Genomic DNA, 20721 nt, shown 5'->3' with positions numbered 1-20721 from the left:
TATTTACTTTCAATTCTAATTAATTCCTAATTTCCCAAAGTATTTCACAGTGCCTGTACAACTATTTCCACAGTGATCACTCCTCGGTTGGGAGACAGACACATAAAAGACATAACAGCCAAACAGAACATAGCATATAAACACAGAGTGACTTACATTTGGCGTTTCGGTTCCCCTTAGGTTTCTTTCATTTTCTCATACCGAACTATCCCGCTGACGGGTTCTACGACGCTTCCTTGGAGTAGTCATTTTTTTTTTTAAACAGGAAAGCTGAAACATCAGGAAAGATTAACAGATACGTATACAATAATTATAAACATGATTTAATTTAAATGTACTATTCCCAAGCTGACAATCTAGATGAAGTTATACGTAAAAATACGTTTGTTTTCTTTTTTTATTTCCTGCTTTTAATTATTTATAATTTTCTTTATATTCTAACAAAACAGTAAAATTAAGAGATCTTTTTATCGGGATTAATAGCTTATTAATATCAGTGGCGTGTTCAATACTTTATCGGTTTTAGAAAATAAACGCGTTATTTTTCATTAATTTTTTAGTCGCTGATCAAGTCTGTACGGGTTGATTTGGCACTATGGTTACAGTTATTTTGTATAAATAACTATTTATATTTAAACCTTTTAACTTTATTAGTTAATTGTATTAAATAATACATTTTAGTTTTTAATTATTTCAAGTGGCGTGTGTTTGTATACCTCAACAGTTTAACATTTTCGTTCTGTTGACACGTCGATCTAATATTACAGTATAGATACAGTGATGACTTAGTTCCCAGTATACTTTTGAATATTCTAAAACACTTTTGATGCTACAACTTTTGACAGTTTAATAGTCTGGAATATTGTCTACACCAGCAATTCCAGCATCAGTATTTGTACCTTTATAAAATGGTGACAAACCTAACAATATCTAAACGGGAAAAATAAACACGTGATAAATCATGTTTATTTTTATTATATAGGTGTAGGTAATATATTGCTTATACAGGTAGGCATTCATTTAAAACACGAGCTTTGTATGCACATTTCATGTATCTATGTAGAAAAATTAATCACCGATTAATGCTTAATTATATGATTTTTAAAACACTAAATAATTTACTTGTACACGATAATTTGTCAATCATAAAACAAATGTTATAAAAATGTGTTAATTATCGATTAACCATCTAAATTTAAACAGGTCGAAAGCGTTGATCAAGATTTGGAATTGTTAAGAAAAATTTCAATCTTTTTCTGTTATATGCAAACAATTTCAAATTTAAAATATCAGAAATAAATCATTTCAGAATAAATTAAAAAATGCAACAATTTTACTTTCTTTAGTATTTGTCAGAGTATTAGGCCTATACACCATTAAAAACAAGACAACCATCTGAACTCCACCAATTTCGAAATAGTTACAAATCTTTTACTCGAGATAAAAAAACTGAATACACCAAAAAAATATCAACGAAATAACTCGAATGAGAAATCGTAATTTTGCCATTGAATATCTCAATTCAACCGTAAATGAGAAACAGATTTTTGCAAATCTAAAAGTACTTCCAGAAATTCCCTAAATATGGGGCTAAATTCAGTTGGCATTAAGATTGCGTGTAAAATGAGAACAAATGGGAACAAAAAACAAAATAAAAATTCGATACATTATCATGCAAGTAGTCGTAAAAATATAACTTAGATGAAGCAGATGAATTAATTAGTAAATCTTTAGAAAAGTCTCAGTCATAAATGGATAAACCTGTTTCATATATTCCTAATGATGAGAAACAAAAAGGAAAGATTTAAAACCTATCGTTACTAAAACAGATATTAGAAGATGGAACAAAAATAGTTTGTTTCAAACAAGTAGTAGATAAATACAGTATACTGTATGAAAAGCGGCCGATTTATTTCTCGAACAATTAATTACGACTGACTGAACTAGAGTCCGCTAATAATAAAATAGATGAACTGGAATATAAATTAGACAACTAATAAATTACGATCCTAAGAAATTACTAGAATTAAGAAACAAAACAGTAGGGATGCCATCAAACATCGACGATGTAAAGAAAAGAACTGTAAAAACATTTGAAAGGCACACTAAAAATACGAGAACAAATGAAAACATTCAGAACTTTTAAATTAAATGGAAAGTACTGTATTCAAGAATTTCGAAAAAAGTTTTCGAGTCTTATTCAACAAGTTCATAAATTAAATTTATTTTTATTCTTACGTTTATTATCGTAATTGTTATTACCGTTTTCTTAAATTTACTACTCCAACAATAAAAAATAGCGATTTATTCGACAATGTCCATGAACGTACCTATGATATATTAGCATACGGACACGTATTAGTATCTGTAGAATTAGGTAAAAAGTGTCTTTTATCGTCTTTCCAACTTAGAGACTTTTTCTTTACTTCAGTAAAAATATGTTCATGACTCCTGATCACTTTCTGCCTATGGAGGTATTCTGTTTGATTAAACAAGCAACTTTTGTAATCTTATTTCTTTTTTGAATACCGCTTTCTCGATTAATTTTTAATTTTTTCGAAACAATTTTGTTCTGTAACTGTACACTTTTGACCTTAAACCTACGTATTCTAACATCTTAATACCATTTAATCCATCTTTGAACTTTCCTATTACTTTCTTATCAGAATATAATGGATGACCTTTAGGATAATAAGATGTATTAAAATAGTCGGGATTGTTTTTCATAAATTCATAGAAATCAGCCTTTTTAATCTCATACACGAAACTGTCGTTATCTCCATAAAGAAGTTTTATCTTTTCATTAAATTATTTTTTTAATTGCAATGGAAGTCATACATTAACAATTTCGATAAATCTAATACAGCTTGCCCAATGTAAATTGGTTTATCAAACGATACACTAGAGCATCGATTATCCGAAACAATTCGGGACTGGGGTTGTTCGGATAATTGACCATCTACGAAAAAATATATTAACCTATTCCATGTTGAAATTTCGTCGCGTTTCGCTGTAAGCCTAGCAAAAATTTTTTAAAAATAAAATCCTGGATCCTGGCTATTGTATCGTTAAAAATTATTTCGTTATTTTGCACAAACAAATATGTCGAAAGATATAAAAACAAAGAAATTATATTTTGGAAGTTAATCTAGTATCAAAAACATTCCGATTCGGCACGACACAAAACAATCAAACTCGCCTCTCACGATGGGAAAGAAACTAAGAAAGCCTCGTTGAAATACTGGCGCGTCCTTAAGTACCCTCTCGTGGACGTGCCAGTGCTGCCAACTAAAACACGCACACCAACAAAAATAATATTGGAGTAGCCCAAGACGTAGCCAAATAGCTCAAGCGTAGCTCAAGAGCGAGAATATGTGGCGAGATATGGCGAGACGCGATAAAATCAAACCTTGTCAGATATGTGCGAGAATCAGAAATTCGCTTTCGCCAGCGACATTTCTCGCTTCTCGTTTGTACGTGGTTTTCCTCTGCGAGAACTATATCGCTCGCTATCCTCATAGTCGCACCCTAACTCTGAAACTCTTTTTCAAAATAAATGTATTTTATATTTTAATTTTTCCTTCCGTTTATCACCATTCCGTTCTTTCTTTTCATTTTCATTTTTGCATGGTGTGGTCTGATTTCAAGTAATGTAAATGACCTAACATTGCCGGCTTGGAGAAGACGAAAACAAATCTGGGCAGTGGAAAAACCCCAAGAAGTTTTTAGAGGTGATCTGTCCCAGATATGTCGAATCTCACCCCTCACTTGAATTGTGGTGAATGTTGCCTGGCTGAATTCACTACGGGCCTAAAAAATGGTCCTCCTATTTGTTATCAACAGAATGGCCGAATGGCGGAGCGGTCAAATGTAAACTACCGTTCTGGGGGACTTGGGATCAGTGGCGTAACGTGGGTGTCAGCCGCCCGGAGCGGAGGAAAATTTTGCCCCCCTCTTAAATAAAATACGGGGAATCCCTACAAGTCAGTTACGAGTTATAATCTTGTGATCATATAAGTAGAGCAGGCCTTAATTAATGTAAGATTTTTTCCTACTGCACAAATATCAGTTTTGTTTCTGTTAAGTCGATGAATCCTAGAGTAAATAAGCTGTTCTAAAAGACATAAATGGAAAATTAGGACAACAATACAAATCTTAATAATTATTAATAATAATTATTTATTTATTTCATTCAACGTTCAATCTTAATCGTTAGACGTACACTGCGCACTGTGCGCCTGCATGTAATATAATTTACTATACGATAAGTGCATTGAGGTTGTGGATTATAGTTTTAAATGATAATATTGATGTGCGGTCGCATAAAAAAATATCTATTGTATATATTTGATACGAATGATAAATCTTACTAATATTTCTTCCTTAGCTCTTTTTTGTGGATCGAATAGCATACACTGTGTACTTTAGGTAAACGTTTTAACTTTAACATAAGCAGAAGAAAGAAATACTAATATAATCCGGAATCGGGCAAGTAATTACTGCACAAATATAGGATTCCCACTACACATTTTGTGTTTAGTTGCACGTTGGAATATGCGCTGAAGTAGAGATTGTTTGCTACAGACATTATATGCATTTGCAATATATTCTGATAAGGTCTTCATGAAATGACATCCCTTGTATTAGTCGTTCGGTAACAATGAGAAAGTGCAGAGCAAAACAAGTACTTCCGAGAGCATGCAATAAATTATCAAAGATGATATTCACCAAAGACTAAAGCGTGCATATACAAAAATTTTCACGTGTGTTCACATTGTCAGATGATCAGGCAAATGGATTAAACGAACAATGATGATGAATAGAAGCTGTAGATATCGCAAATTAAGCGAGGGAATTGATGACCGAAGCAGTTATGGTATAAGCCTGACCCGAAATTGAATCCGGGCGAACAAATCCCAGAATTTTTTGTAGACGATAAATTCCAAATAAGTTTCCCCGTCCCTCGTCACTCTGTTGTTCCAATTGTGAGCCTGACCGAACCCACGATGAGTTTGGAAAAAAGACCTTCATAATGCTTACAGAGTGAAGTCAAAAGAAAAAAATTTACCTTTTCATAGTTTTTCTTTTTTTAACTCTTTCCGCCATATGGGCACTAATGGGACCTTTTTTTAGCAAGCCCGTTATGAGAGGTAGGCCCGACATATTCGGACGAACCACCCCTAAAAATTCCTGGGCACCCCTCCGGATCCTCCAGAGTAGCAGCCTGCCATTTTGACCGCTCGGCCATCCGCCTGTCAAACCTTTTCGTATCACAACACAAAACAGTAAACAAAAAATAAACTGTTTAATAATTAAAAATACAAATAATTGAAAATAATATACGTTATATATTAATAAATAACAGAAAAAAATAATAAATTTATATATTAAAATAGCAATAATTTTATTGGTATATTTCGAAGCGCCTCGACGCGGCAAAAAGTTAACATTAGCAATTGTATTTACTTAATGGCGGTTATATCTTCACATGTGATTTTGTTTGAATAATCGAGGTAAAAAAGAAAAATGGATTTGTTGGGGAGTATTCTCAATTCGATGGACAAACCGCCGACAATTAAAAATGAACAGAAAGAATTATTAAACAAAAGCTTGACCGAACCAATCACTCGCTCAGTACAGTGGGGAATTGATTTCCGTGTACACCTGGTATTAAAACGAATTAGTTAGAAAACAAATGATTATTAAGTTTAACATAGTTAGATTTTTACAGCTATGGTGAGAAACGTTTAAAATTTACAACAGCCCTGTGGCGTCCTTTGGGATATACTAGTGATGCGACAAAAGAGGCATTTGACATTGACCGGTATCGGCACCTTCGGGATTTGGCACGCGCACACTTAATACCTACCTGGACCGTCTCTGATTCCATCCATTAGCTACTCGTATCGAGCTATTTGACTAAGTGGATTGTTTTAAAATTTAAAAAGTAAAGAATATTTTATGTTATTTTTATGTACGTTTCTTTACAAAGCTATATTTTAATTATAATTTTTTTTAAAAGTATATTAATACAATCGAACAATATATTGTACCAGGTATGTGTATCCATCGCAATTTTATTTCACTGAGTAAGTTTTTATAATTTATCTTTAATTTTAGCCCTTATATCGTGGCTAGCGATTCAGAATGTAATTGTGATATTAAAAATACTTTTAGAGAAGTCTACAGTTTTTACTGGCTTATCGAACAAATGAATACTAATGGACCCCAGACCAGTGATTCTTAACAAGGGGGCCGCGGCTCCCTGGGGGTCCGTAAGAAGTTTGCCGGGGGGCCGCCAAATTATGCAAAATTTCCTTCGGAATATAATAAAAAGAAAATTGATGTATAACCGAATATCGTATTGAGAAGTGAAATAAGAAAGATAAAGTTTTCCTATTTAGTTTTTTTTATTTCTTCCTACATACAACTTTGTTAATACAGAAGAAATAAATGCAAATATGCTACTTACACCGCAGTATTTACTTCTTTTATTCCAAAGTAATTCTAAGAAACTATTAATGCTTGGAATTTTAAAAATAATTATGCAAAAATAGTAGGCTTAGTAGTAGGATTAGAAAATTTAAATATATTTGCAAACGTTATGCAAAATCTTTACGACAAAATCTTTACGACAAAAAATCTTTACGAGTGGGTGTTTTAGTTTAGTTTTAGCATCGGCTTTGGATCTAATAATAGTGCATTTCTTTCTTATATTGTGTGTTTAGTTTTAATTATTTATAATTAACCCACAAAAATGAGCAAAAAACAGAAAGGAACATTAGAAAATTTTTTTAATGTAAGTAATCACGGACCGGGACCTTCAAAAAGAAAATATACTGAAGAAAATACTAGTGAAAGTTCCGACGATGATACAGTGAAAAACACAACGGAAAAAAAACCACAAGTCCTAAACTAAAGGTATAAAATTAAGTAACATTAAAATTAGAAAATACGATCGTTATTATATCAAATATGGGTTCGTGAGAATAAAAGTTCAAGGAATTACAAAATCACAAGAAATCTCGTTAAATTATTTTCGAATATTTTTTGTTTTTTCTATGAATTTTTAATTGTTTATTTTATTTTTTGTTAAAAATAAATGAGTTTTTATGTTTAATTGTGAAGTTTGAATGTTATTTAAATAGAAAATGAAATAATAAAGTTATGATTTACATTTATTTTATAAAAAATAAAGCAATAATAAAAAAATCAATTTATTATAGATAAATTATTAAATATAAATTATTATTTAAAAAAATGAGGGTCACAAAAAATTGAAATATTTGGTGGGCTGCGAGTATAAAAAGGTTAAGAACCACTGTCCTAGACCATTACTGACGCGCAATTAACTGATTGCCCCTGGAAGTCGGCTTCTTACAGAAACACAGCTTCCCTATCATCAAATGTCATGGCACGCCACTGAAAAGGACCTCTGTGTTCAGAGTAGAAAGTCATAATGAGAAAGAAAGACTGCGTTTCATTATCAAAATTTAAGGCCTGTTGTTGCCAAATCAAATCAAATTTGATTAATTATTGTCAAATATTTTAATAAAGCGTGATATATTTAGTTTGCATAATAAAAATCCAAAGAAAGTTATTACTTTTTTTAAATCTTTTTTGTAACCAACTCATCATTCTAAATTGGAAAATGTTTGGAAATCTTTCTTGGAATAAGTTTATATTTATAAGGAAGTTTTTTTTTTTTTTTTTTTTTTTTGGTAAAAGAATATTGCATTTCCTTATTATGAATCATACAAGTAAATCTATTATGTCATGTTACTGAATTTGCTGTTGTCACATCTCTGATGTAATCACGGATTCTTAATTATAATTTTTTTCCCCTCAGAATTTAATTTTTCACGAAAAATTATTCAGCAAAATCATCAAAACGCTTAAGCTTCGGTTATAAAAGTCAATTATTAAATCTAATATATTATATTTTACAGCAAAAAATTGTTATTTTGGACATGTAAGTTAATTGACACTCTCAGAAAATGCACATGAATCTTCCTGCCGAGATTAAACATTTAAAATGTTTTCCGCGTGTCATCCACGAGATATAAATATTTCACATTTAGCATTTGGTGGAGCAGAAATTTGAATAAATAGAAAAAAATGCCTTCAAGGACAACAATCATCTAGATATGGTTAAATTTGACAAAGTAAAGCGGCGGCCCGTTGAAGACAGGCCGCCGCTTTACTTTGTCAAAATTAATTTTTTGTTTTATTTATTCTTGTGATTTCTCCGACTGCGTCAATAATGTGTGATAAGTCCTCCATAGAGCCAAACACAGCGCTTACATAATCAATTTTGTTGTGAAAGCTAACATCGTATGGATAAAACAAGAATACAATCTTGGATTGTATTATTTAGTCTAGCTTACAAGTATTAATTAATACCCGTAATCGACGGCCGGATGGACGAGCGGTCAAGATGGCAACCTACCGCTCGGGGGGATCCGCGATCGAATCCGGACGGGTCAAAAAATCCCCAGGAATTTTTCGGGAGTGGTCCGTCCGTCACCGTCCAGTAACCCCATTGTGTGGGCCTGACCGAACCCATAATGGGCTTGCTAAAAGATGTCATCTTAGTGCCTACAAGGCGGAAAGAATTATAAAAAGAAAAGAAAAAAAAATGGAAACCAACTGGCAACATGTTATTTCCATTTATTTAAAATTTTTACTAACTATTATACGATTAATATTATTTCAGGATAGTTAGTAAAAGTTTTAAACAAATGGGAATAATTTTAATTTTGACGCACTTCTTTTTAAATCACGAACATTTCCGCTTCCGGTATTTGTTCCTTTTTATAAAACTGGCAACACTAAAATTTTAATACAAATTTAAAAAAAATCGAAATATATAATACATTGAATAATATTAACTTTACTCGCATACATTTTATTTATATACTTCCGCTTCGTGATATCCTGCTTAGTATCCTGTATTATATCACTGACATATACGCCGCGTATATATATAGCGCGCGGGAAGATGTTAATTAATCAGCCGGCAGGATTGCTGTTGGTGCGTCGTTTGAGCAAGGGGATTTATCAGACGAATTGGAGGTGTTTGAGAAATTTATCAACCATGCCGCTGAAGGTAATTAATCGCTAACTAACAAAATAAGTATTATACAGTTTAAAGTTTAAATATTGATTATTGTAAAAAAAAAATCGATAAAATTATTTTAAGAATTAAAGATTGACCTTCTCAATGACACTTATTCACTATTATATTATGTACTCGGTGGTTGAAAAGTAACTAGGCATTGAGAATTCGCTATAATTTTTATAATAATAATGCAATTGTAATAAAATTTGTGCGCGCGTGTACACTAACGAATAGAATTTTGTAACAACGGCATCGGTGGTGTGGCGTGGCCGAGAGGGGCCGCACGCGCTTGGCCAAAAAAGAAAGATGGCCGACCGCCTGTCCGTTCAGGAGCGAGCTCAGATTGCTGCACGGTACGAGGTGTGGAAGTCGGTGGTTGCCGTGCAGAGATGGTGGCGTACGGTTAAGGGACGACACGCCAAAATCCGTCCGGAAACAATCAAGAATTGTCATTCCAAGCTGATGACCAAAGGTTCGGTTGCGGACGCGCATAGAAGTGGACGTCCATCTACGTCACGATGTGAGGAAAACGTATCGTTGGTGAGGAAATTGTTCACCCGCAACCCGCATAAATCGACGCGTCAGGCTGCTCGAGAAAGCGGGTTGTCGAGGCACACGATACGTACGGTGTTAAAGAAAGAATTGAATTATCGCCCGCGGAAATGCCACGCGCGGGAGGTGACACTCGAAAACTGTGATGTCGGAACGGAATGTGAGGAGGAGGTGATGGGATGCCACGAGCCTGCATCGAATTTTGAGGTATGCGTTCGGATTTCAATTTAATAAGGTACGTGTCAAGTAATTTTCGTCGTCTCTGCGTTAGAAATATAGAAATTGTAGGTATTTCTCAATGCCTAGTTTCTTTCCACCCACCATGTATATACAGGGTAGCCCAAATTAAACTTGACATTTTCCAGCTGACTTCAACAAAAATATTTGTCAGAAAGTCTGAAAGTTTTGGAATGCCTTAATGAGATGATAGAAATTTTTTCTAGATCAAAACATTATTCCAAAAACCAACACTAGACTGCATTTTTCAAGTTGAAATAGTGGCATCTTGGCCTGCAAGATCCGCAGTCTTAAATCTATGCGATTTTTAGCTTTGGTGCTATCTAAAAGACTTAGTCTACTGTGATTCCCTAACATTGCTGTCAAACCTTAAGGACAGCATAGCATGCCATGTGCATAATATTTCAAGGCGTGCACTGCATGCAACTGTTGAATATGCTGTTTTACGCTTTCAGATGGTAGCAGACAATTGTGACCATCATGTTTTGTTCACATTAGACAGATAACTTGTGTAATGCATGCATTGTTATTTTCTGTATAAAGCTATAATATACTTTCTAGTGGTGGTTTTTGTAACTAACTTTTTTTGCTCTAAAAAATTTCCATCATTTTGTTAAGTCATTCCCAAACTTTTATGACTTTCTGATGAATAGTTTTTGGGTGTAAACATATATATATATATGTAGGATGTAAACCTATATACAGGTGCTCCTACCCTATATATATATATATAGGGTAGGGGCATCTATTGTCAACCACGTAAGCCAAAATCTCTGTGTAGTTAGTCTATCGGAGCATGTTTAGGTAAGCCATCTTTACAGGAAGCATCATAAGACATTCCCTTTCTCAATGACATGTAAGGCCAAGAACATACATGCGTAAAATTGTGTGGCATAAAACTGAATCAGAAATCAGCTTTTAGTTCAGTTTCTGTTTTATGCTTTTATGCCAGAACACACATTCGTAGAAATCCTTGCCAAATAGGAAACATTACTACTGCTAGCAGTGCTACATTTTATTATTATTTTTTCTCTCATCTCTTTGTACCTTCCATTTTTTCTCTGCTGCCTCTGCTATAATTTAGGAAATTTAAATTAATAGACTTGTATTCCAAATTTAAATAAAGAATGTGTGATCTAAATACTATATATCGATATATATATAAATGGTTTGCCGTATATGTAGATAATATGACGAATTTAGCCTCTGTAATCCAAATTATTATTGGTAGACCAATCTCACAGCAATCTCAAGCAATAAAATGAATTTGCCAATGAGATTGCTGTGAGATTGGTCTATCAATAATAATTTGGATTACAGAGGCTAGATTCGTCATATTATTTACTATATATCGATTCTACTAGACCTACCTGTAGAATTTTAGACTTGCTTAATTTGCTATAATTAAACAAGCGAGTTTCATATTAATATAGTAAAATTGAACTTTTATGATCATTATTTTACAGATTTCGAATCATTTAAAAAAATTCATGATAGTAGTCTGCAGGATTCAAAATTATGAGTTTAATGGTCCATGAGGTCAGAAAGGTTGCAGACTGCTGCTTTAAAGCACTTAGGTCATTTATTTATATATGTATATATGAGCTATCAGTGCAAAATGATCCAACTCTTAAATTTGGTGATGAGCTTACCATCACATCTGTGATTGGTCTGCAGTCAGGATAGATCCCATTGAATTCTCTGGCTGCTTCTCAGTGACTATGGCATCAAAATCAGTTGAATTCATTCTGCCATAGTCAGTGACATGGTTTACCTGTAATGAAAGAAATGGTAACACAAGAAACTCCTATGGGTCCAGACTTATGGGACATTCTACATATTCAATGATTTTATATTCTAAACTTGATAAGTAACACAGATTATTTTATAGCAAACATAATTAAGAAATAAAATTTTTTTACAGTCACTTATTTCATATGATTCAAGCATTATCCAAGAAAATATTTAGTAGTTTTTAATATTTTAAAGAATGCTATATTATATGTACAGTACATACAAATGTATATAAATATAGCACAAATGTATCTCAGAGACTGAGAGATAATCAATATATATTGATTATCAATCTAAATGACATTTACTATATGCAGTAAGATGGATAAAGTATGTCTTCAGCTATATATAATAATTTATTTATAAATTAAGGTTATACTTCTGTATATATTAATAGTTTAGTTCGTCTACAAGTTGATTTTGGAGACTTAAATAATAATAAAATAAAAAATGTTAGATTTCATTGGACTGCAATTTGAAAAAATTGTAGATCTATAAGTTCCCCCCTGTAAATTGAATGGTCATTGTCGCTAAGTGCAAAGGTCAGTTAGCCTGACGATGACCACTCAACACAGATGAAAATGTTTGATTTCGTGTAGTCTTGTATTTTCTTGCCGTAATATTGGTTATATCATAGTGCTTATATACATATACCCAGTTTGAGTTGTTGAATTCTAAATCAAAATTGAGCATGTAAAATTAATTTTCAAATATAAATTTAAACATTTTGATGAAACAACATATGTATGCAATTGAAAAATTTATATTTAATAATTTTCAGTAAACAATGGTGATAGTATATTACATGTCATTCATCAATATTATGTAATAGAAACTTCTTGCAAAAACATACTAATCTTTTATTTTTTTGTATAAAATATCCAAAATTTGTGTATTACTATGAAATTTACTGTCACTGGACATTATCATTTCTATTACTAATAAAAATTTAATCCAGTGTTTTCTAAATCTTTCTAATAGTGATACCCCAACTTGGTATCACTCTTACTACTGTTATATATGTAAAAACATAAATATGTAGACAATAAGTTTGAATTATACAGTGTTTTCAATAAAATGATTATAAAGGTATTACATAATTAAAATTAGAAATTATTTATTAATATACAATAACTTAATTATACATGTAAAAAGCATTATGGTGCCGCTTATAACTAAATTTAATGCACCCAAGTGTGCCACATCACTCTGGTTGAAAATCATTGATTTAATCTAAAATAGAGTAGATGAGATGCTTGAGTTAAAATTTATTCAAATCAATATCATTAAAATTTTACATGAAAAAAATGATTTTATGATATTACACATAATATAATTTTCATGTATTATTTAGGTTGGTGATTCACTTCCTTCTATTGATCTAATGGAAAATACTCCAGATTCAAAGGTGAATATTGCAGAATTATTTAAAAATAAAAAAGGAATTTTATTTGCTGTGCCTGGTGCCTTCACTCCTGGATGTTCAAAGGTGTTGTATTTAACATTTTATTTAAAATCTTTAATCTTTAATTTGAAAAGACACTGTGGCCATTTGGCCTTTTTTAAGTACCACAAATATACAAAAAACAAACAACAGAGGAACAAGCAGCATCTGAAATCAGCAAAAAAAAATTTTAAAAGATTTGCTTTTTAAATATTTTATTTTATAATCTTAAATAATAAGGCAGATTAAGTTTTCAGTCTTATATTATTTATTTAATAATTTTTTTTTATTTGTGTAATATTTATTGTATCAGTAAGTGAAGTTTAACTTCAGTTTTCGAAAGGGTTTACTAGTTAATGGGAACAGCAGTTGCAATTTCCTACATGGTTGGAAACTGCAAGGTGTTACCATGGCTTTAGCAAAATGTTATCTCCAACCTACTTCAACTTAAACACAAAATGTATTGAGTCTATGGGAATTAAGTTGGACAAAAATAAAATTTTGAATTAAGGAAGTTCTTATTAAGAGTCTACTGTATTAATTCTAAAATTAGTTAAATAACTATTTTATATGCAATATAGTTTGTAAGATATGAACATTTTGTTTTTTTACTTTAGACACATCTGCCTGGTTATGTTCAAGATTATGATCAACTAAAACAGAAAGGAGTAGATGTTATTGCTTGTGTTGCAGTTAATGATCCTTTTGTTATGGAAGCCTGGGGAAAAGATCAAAAGGCTGAAGGAAAGGTAATGTATAAAAATATTAATAAGGATCTTTTTAAACAATTTAAAGTATTAAAAGGAATATTGACAAATTATGAGATACCAATATTGACTTTATTTTATTTATATTCTTTAAAGATATACTTTTCATAGATTTTTTTTTTCTTGTAGTTACTGAAATAAATTGTTTATATCTATTTATCTAAATGTAAAAATTTTGAACTTTACATGATTCATTCTTATAAAAGTAATGACTAGGTTCATTCTGCATTTGCTTCTTGTACAATGTTGACAGAAAAATAATTTTCATTGGAAAGCTTTATTTATTGAAAAACTTGGACACTGTAATAAATCCATGTTGGAAATTCCAAGAGTTTGGCTATCACTCTTCAAAAGTATGAACTTATGTCACCATGATGTTACTGGTTGCATTCAGCAGACTCAACAGTTCTGGAGCTGTTGAGTATTTTCTGCCAAATGCCCTCTACAGTAGTGCTGTTTCAGACATGTTTGGTGTTTTGATGTCACATTTAGTAGCATCTTTTATTTACGCTACCTATTGTTACTGCATCTGACCAATGCAGACAACACTCCTTGTTCAGCAGATGTAATTACGTAACAGCTATTGATTGAAACACCTTTGCTCAGTTACAACTGACTAGACTGAATACAGCATAGTCAGTTATAACTAAACTTGTAAGTTTATTAATATCAATAAGTAAATGTTTTGTTTTGTTGTTAGTATTTCCTTGTAAAGTTTATTCCTGTTTTCTTCAATACATCTGCTGCTGTTCATTTTTAGTGCTAATATCTTTCCATGTGTGTCATTTCATGCCTAAGTTAGTTTTAAATGTAACTTTACACTTTTCAAACATTTTGTATTTATATTCCACTTTCAAATAGTTAATGTTTGTATTTAAATTTATTCTAATATTTCTAAATTACATCCTCCTCTTTACATGAAAATGACATATATAAAATGTTGAAAGTGTTTGCAATGTTATAACTAATAAAAATTATTCAATGCTAATATTACTATTTGAATTAAATTAACAAACAGAAGTGCAGTTTTTATCAGATTATTGAAGGAACAAAAAATTATAGTAAGATTTTAGGCTTTTTTTCCAGTGTGAAATCTGAATCAGCAAACTTGTTTACAGAATGACAGTTTTATACTTTAATAAAGGTGCTTTGCCCCTGGATGTCAAAGATGGCTCCTCCTGTTTGCTTCACTTGCTCACTCCCTAGTCTTCACCAACTTGTTCAAAAATTTTGTGATGATTCATCAGTGTCTGGTGTTGCCATTTCTACTTTTTTTATTTTATTATTTCTTTTTTCCATCACAAAAGAAAATTTGTGGTGGCAATTTTAAACTAAATATTTTACATACATATAGAGTAGATTATACTATAAAGTTACAATCCGAACTGTAATACAATTCTTTAAAGATGTGTTTTATTTAACAATAATTAAAATTTCATATTTACTTAAGGCTAATTTTAAACAAACATATGATAAAGTACAAATATTTGTTCTATTTGATTTTTTTTTTTAATAAATGGGAAAACAAAACCAAAATAAAAATATTTAATATGACCAAGTAGTAGTGAAAAATACATTCAATGATTATGATTAAAGACAATTATTGTGAATCAAATTGAATGGAAAACATTTACATTTAATTGAATGGAAAACATTTTTACTGTAAAATGTTTTCCATTCAATATGTTTTGCTGATTACATTAATTGCAGATAATGAACAAGATCTTGTATGATTGGAGAAAATAATTGATTGTTAAATGATAAGATGCCACATAACATCAATAAGAAAAACATAGTGAAATATACCAAAAATACAATATAGCAGCTCCCTTTCTATTAGAAAAGATTGATTTACGATCTGAGAAGCTTAGTAACGTTTAACAAATGAGGAGAGGGGGGAAAAATCCAGAATATCTCAAAGTATACATGCAATCAGAAAAAACTTACCACCTAACAAAGTGTAAACATGTTTTGATAAAAGAACTATTCTCTAATCTACAAGTTGAGGAAAAATTTTGCTAAGAAAAATGCCAATTTTATTAAATTTTTTTATAATTCCTACATGAAGTAAATATTATAATTTTTTAAAAAATAAACACACCTACAAGTGCCGTAAATGATCGGGCTAAATGGCAGTTGTAGGTGTATTTGCTTAAGCCATCTGGTTTTGATTGATGTGTATATTTGTATAATTTTTTTTTATGTTTAGATAAGAATGCTTGCAGATACCACAGCTGAATTTACAAAAGTGAGTATGCCATTTTAGTATGTTATACAGAATTAATATCAAACTAGTTATAGAATATACTGAATTTTTATTTATTAGGTTTAATGTATTTACTGTATTTACTTTCATTGTTTATTTTCCCAACAAAAATAACTGAAAAAAAAACAAATTTAATTGGAAAAGTTGTAAAAGAGACTGAGTAATAAGTCAGAAATGGGTCAACTAGAACCACAGTTTGCCAAGTGACATTTGTGTTTTTTCTTGCTTAAATACACCTTTTGGCTAAATAAAGCCATGTTCTTTTATGTTTCAAAGACAGCCACATGATTTGGTTGTTGTAATCACCAAATCTGTCATGTGATAAATAAGCATATTTTAGAAATTTGAATTTACTTAGGACAAAAGTCTGCCATGTCACTTAGCCGCCTTTGGTCCTTGCAAGATGTGAAGTGGTTTACAAAGTTCTATGTTCTCATGATAGTACACAGTATTTATAACACAATATTTTTTATTGTATTATGGTCTGAAGCAAATACTGCCAACACCCTTTCTACAGATTGTTATTGCATACTATAAAAGACAGTCGTCTGTACAAAAGTTGTGCATTAATTGTCTTAATGATAACAATGTACAGTATGTCTGGTCTGAAGTGGAAGAAAAAGAGTGAGTATTGAAATATGTTAATACTGGTTTCATTTTCTTAAGAATACTGTCCTTTAGATATTAAAAACATTTTGTCCTTCTCTAACATTGTTGAGGTCAGAGCAGAAATTTAATGTCATTAATGATATGGATTGTTAATGCCTTTAATATATTGATACATGACAGCATATTTATATGGAAAGCAGCCACTGTTTTGTCCCAAATGACTCATTTTGGTGCCATACAGATACACAAGATTATTGGTATACAGATCTTTCATCAAGATAATTGATGCCACAAATACAAGATAGTAGAAACAAGAATGTATTTACTGTTACAAAAGTGGCAAAGACTGGTATGGCATGGTAACTACAGCAAAGTTGCAAAAATATGGTAACCAAAACACAATACAGAAAAACAGTGCTTTTCCTGGCAAAAATCAAGCATTTGCAAGTTAAAAAGTGCCTGCTAGACATAAAGTTCAGGTATTTTCAAGATGCAAATGAAGCACTGCAGCAGGCTGATTTTGGGAGGATTTTTTTTCAGTGTAAGTTTCAGTGCAATCTTGAACAAGCATACAAGAAACCATAAAAAATTTGCAAAACATTGTGATTTTACTACTGAAATTTCCCTCAGTTTGTTACTCCAATCTATCGTGCATTCTACAGACAAATTCCATATGAAGAAGAAAGGATAGGAAGATGAGGCACTGGCAATAGAAGAGATTTATGATAACTGAAAATATGTGAGGTGGTTTATGAATGGTACTGTGCTCTCATGATGGTACACAGTATAAAACAACAAAATGTAATAAGATACTATAAATTCATTAAAATCCTAGCATAAGTTGCTGTGTTTTCATAATTATATTGTGCAGTAACTAAGTACTAATTAGACTCAATTTTGTAGAACTAGGCTGCCAAGTGAACTTACTCTTCATTAAATTTCTATTCATATTGAACAAGAACATAAATATTTAACTTAAAATATTGTATAGTTATTGGCTGCATTTTGGTCTCTCAGTGAATTTTGTATGATTTAGAATTTTTTGGTTGCTATGCTAACCTTTACAATAGACACAACCAACAATTGCCTGAATGATTGGGCTAGAATTTCGTTAATTAAATGATTAATATAAAGCAATTTGTCACTAGAGGGAGGCATCAGGCACCATCTCTTGATTAAATTAATAATTATAATTTTCATAATTTATTAAATAATTTGGAATCTTCTGCAATAAAAGAACTGACCCGGGCAGGGCTTGAACCTGCAACCTTCACATGGCAAGTGGAGGTTGTGGATTCAAGCCCCGCCCTGGGTTAGTTCAATGTAGAAATTCAATATTAATTAATTAAGATTTTTATTTTAAATATATAATATCTAATTGTCTATAGAAATTTGGTTTTATCATTAATATGAAATTATTGAATATTAAAAGTTCATTTAAGTAGATACTAGTATAAAATTAAGAATTGTTCAGCTCACAACAGAGGGAAAACTAGTTATTTCTATAACAACTTTAATGTACACATACTAATGAACTGTGCAGCCAAATGTAAATTTTCTTAAATTTGTAAACATAATTTTATATGTAATAAAATAAAGTTTAACTCTAAAACAAACTTCCCCCTCCTCAGGCTATAGGAATGGATGTAGATGTTACAGATAAACTTGGCGGGATTCGTTCCAAAAGGTATGTACTATTTCATAGTTTCAAACATTAAAAAAATGAAGTTAAGTTAATGCCATTTTAAAATACATTTAATGCTTTTTTAGGTACTCAATGATAATAGAAGATGGTAAAGTGAAGCAGTTATGTCTAGAACCAGACGGATTTGGACTGACTTGTTCACTCTCTTCAAACATACAAAAGTTATTGTAAATTTATCTGTGTAATTTAATATAAACACTGCAAAGAATTTCAATATAAAATGTACACTAATACATGAAGATTAAATATTATGTAAATTATTTTATCAAAAAATGTTGATCAGTTCTTAGATATGTTAATTTCTTAATAATAAATAGTTGTTAAACATATTTTGGAAAAATGGTTGCATTTTTTAAATTTCAAAACATTCATTTTACAATCTTGAAGAATATTATATTGTTAATATGTACAGTTTCTTTTAAATTCATATATTTTTCATAAATATGAAATAGTTTCTTTTGTATTGTGTTACTAAATATTGTAGCCTTCAATTCAAGTTTTTAAATATGTGAATGTTTTTCATTTACATACTTAAAAACCTTGAATTGGAAACTTACTCAAGTTTTATTAAGTGGGGAAATTCTCCCGAAATGGAGAAAATATGTAAAGTATGGAAACCATGTGATATACTGTCTTTTAACACTATACCAAAATTCTCTAACAGTTCCAAAATCTACAAAAATTTTGTAAGGACATTGATTATTTGAATAAATTGATTCATCAGATGATATGAGGTTACTAAATTATAATGGAAGTGTGAAAAGGGAATATTTTAAATTTAGGAACCTTGAAAGTACCTGATAACTGAGGCGACCATTCACTCTAGGTAATAGGATTTGACACAACTTGTAGGATTTTACAAATCCAAAGCAACTAAAATTAAGTGTTTGGTGAAAAAGATAGGTACAGCAGTCAGACATAGTTGGAGAATGGATGGAAAGTGCTTACCAATACCTGGGCAGAGAGATCTATTGGGTATGACAGGAGACAAATTTAAGGGAGGGGATGATATTAGGACATCTTACCTTAGTATCAATGTCAATTGATATGATTTAAATCCAATGTTGGCCCACTTGGCACTACACAATCCAGCAGATTTCAAACATGTTCGAAGGATTTGTGTCAGATGACTGAGGCCACAGAAGCTCACGGATATCTTTTTAGCATTGTGGCAGGGAATTCCATTCACCACTAACAGGAGGGATGTTTTGTCCATAAGCCCACCAGAGAACATTGGGAGAACACCCTTCTCCAATATGACAATGTATTTTTCGGAGTTTCGAGAAGAGAGAACAGAAACTATCGTGACCTTATAAAATAAATGAAGAGAGAGCGTTCCATGTGCAGATTGTAAATAATTACCAAAAAACTCTAAATTTGTAAGATCAACTACATAATTTTGTTAAGGAATGATTTTGTGTGAAGCTTTCAAAAAATTCCTCCGAGTACCGCTTCTATTTCTTGCTTGTATATTAGTTTTGATCTCGAAGGTTTCATAATAAATAAACCAGCAACGAGTTGCTCAACTTTCCCGACAATTAAAATTGTAGTGGCGCCATCTGTTATCATGTTTTATTTTAAAAACTTTTTACATTTTTAACTATTATAAAATGGCAAAAATCTTAATTTTGAGAATAGGGACGAGTTTTATATAAAATTGTAAATGCTAATAACGAGTAAAATCGTCATTAAGTCCGACCCTACTGGAGATACACACGACCCCATTATCTCCCCACCCCTCGACCTTTAACTGCAGTATCGATTCTCCTAATATATAAACCCCTGCAAAAATTTCAGAAATTTTCGAAAAAAAGCACAGAAATTATTAAGCTTCAAACAGGGTGATCAAAATGGCACCCTTTCACACTGGGACAATTAGACTTAATAGCTCTTGTATACAGTGTATTGTTTTTTTTTTTAATACATGCATTAACGTTTCTTTCTGTGTAATTACAATTTTAACAGTTTATATTTTTATATTCCTTTTTGGTTTAAATTAGGTACGCGTTTTAATGTGTTACACTTTGGTGACACTACGTGTACTTATTTTCACAGTTAATTTATCTGAGTATCCCTAGATGGCGCTTACCGTGTGCAAATTAAAATTGTCCTTCTTAAATGCCTAAGATTTATACTAAACAGCAAAAAATCCTCTTGAAAAACCGCCGTTTTTACGCATCCATATACTATTTCATGACTAATATATTCTAGCTCTTGTTAATAAAG

At 31.2% G+C, this 20721-nt stretch overlaps 1 protein-coding gene across 1 annotated transcript; it reads left to right on the top strand.

The window, feature by feature from the left end:
• Window positions 1-8869: 8869 nt before the first annotated feature.
• On the top strand, window positions 8870-18824 carry Prx5 (Peroxiredoxin 5). The gene is made up of 6 exons (XM_067274281.1): window positions 8870-9109; window positions 13059-13193; window positions 13766-13897; window positions 16125-16163; window positions 18422-18477; window positions 18561-18824. The coding sequence occupies exons 1-6, from the start codon at window positions 9002-9004 to the stop codon at window positions 18664-18666; spliced, it is 576 nt and encodes a 191-aa protein (XP_067130382.1). The 5' UTR covers window positions 8870-9001; the 3' UTR covers window positions 18667-18824.
• The last annotated feature ends 1897 nt before the right edge of the window (window positions 18825-20721 follow it).

The sequence above is a fragment of the Centruroides vittatus genome, unplaced genomic scaffold (genome assembly GCF_030686945.1).
Source record: "Centruroides vittatus isolate TY-2023 unplaced genomic scaffold, ASM3068694v2 contig_546, whole genome shotgun sequence".
Lineage (NCBI taxonomy): Eukaryota > Metazoa > Arthropoda > Arachnida > Scorpiones > Buthidae > Centruroides > Centruroides vittatus.
The sequence above is the reverse complement of the archived record's forward strand: the minus strand, read 5'-3'. Positions and strand labels throughout refer to the sequence as shown.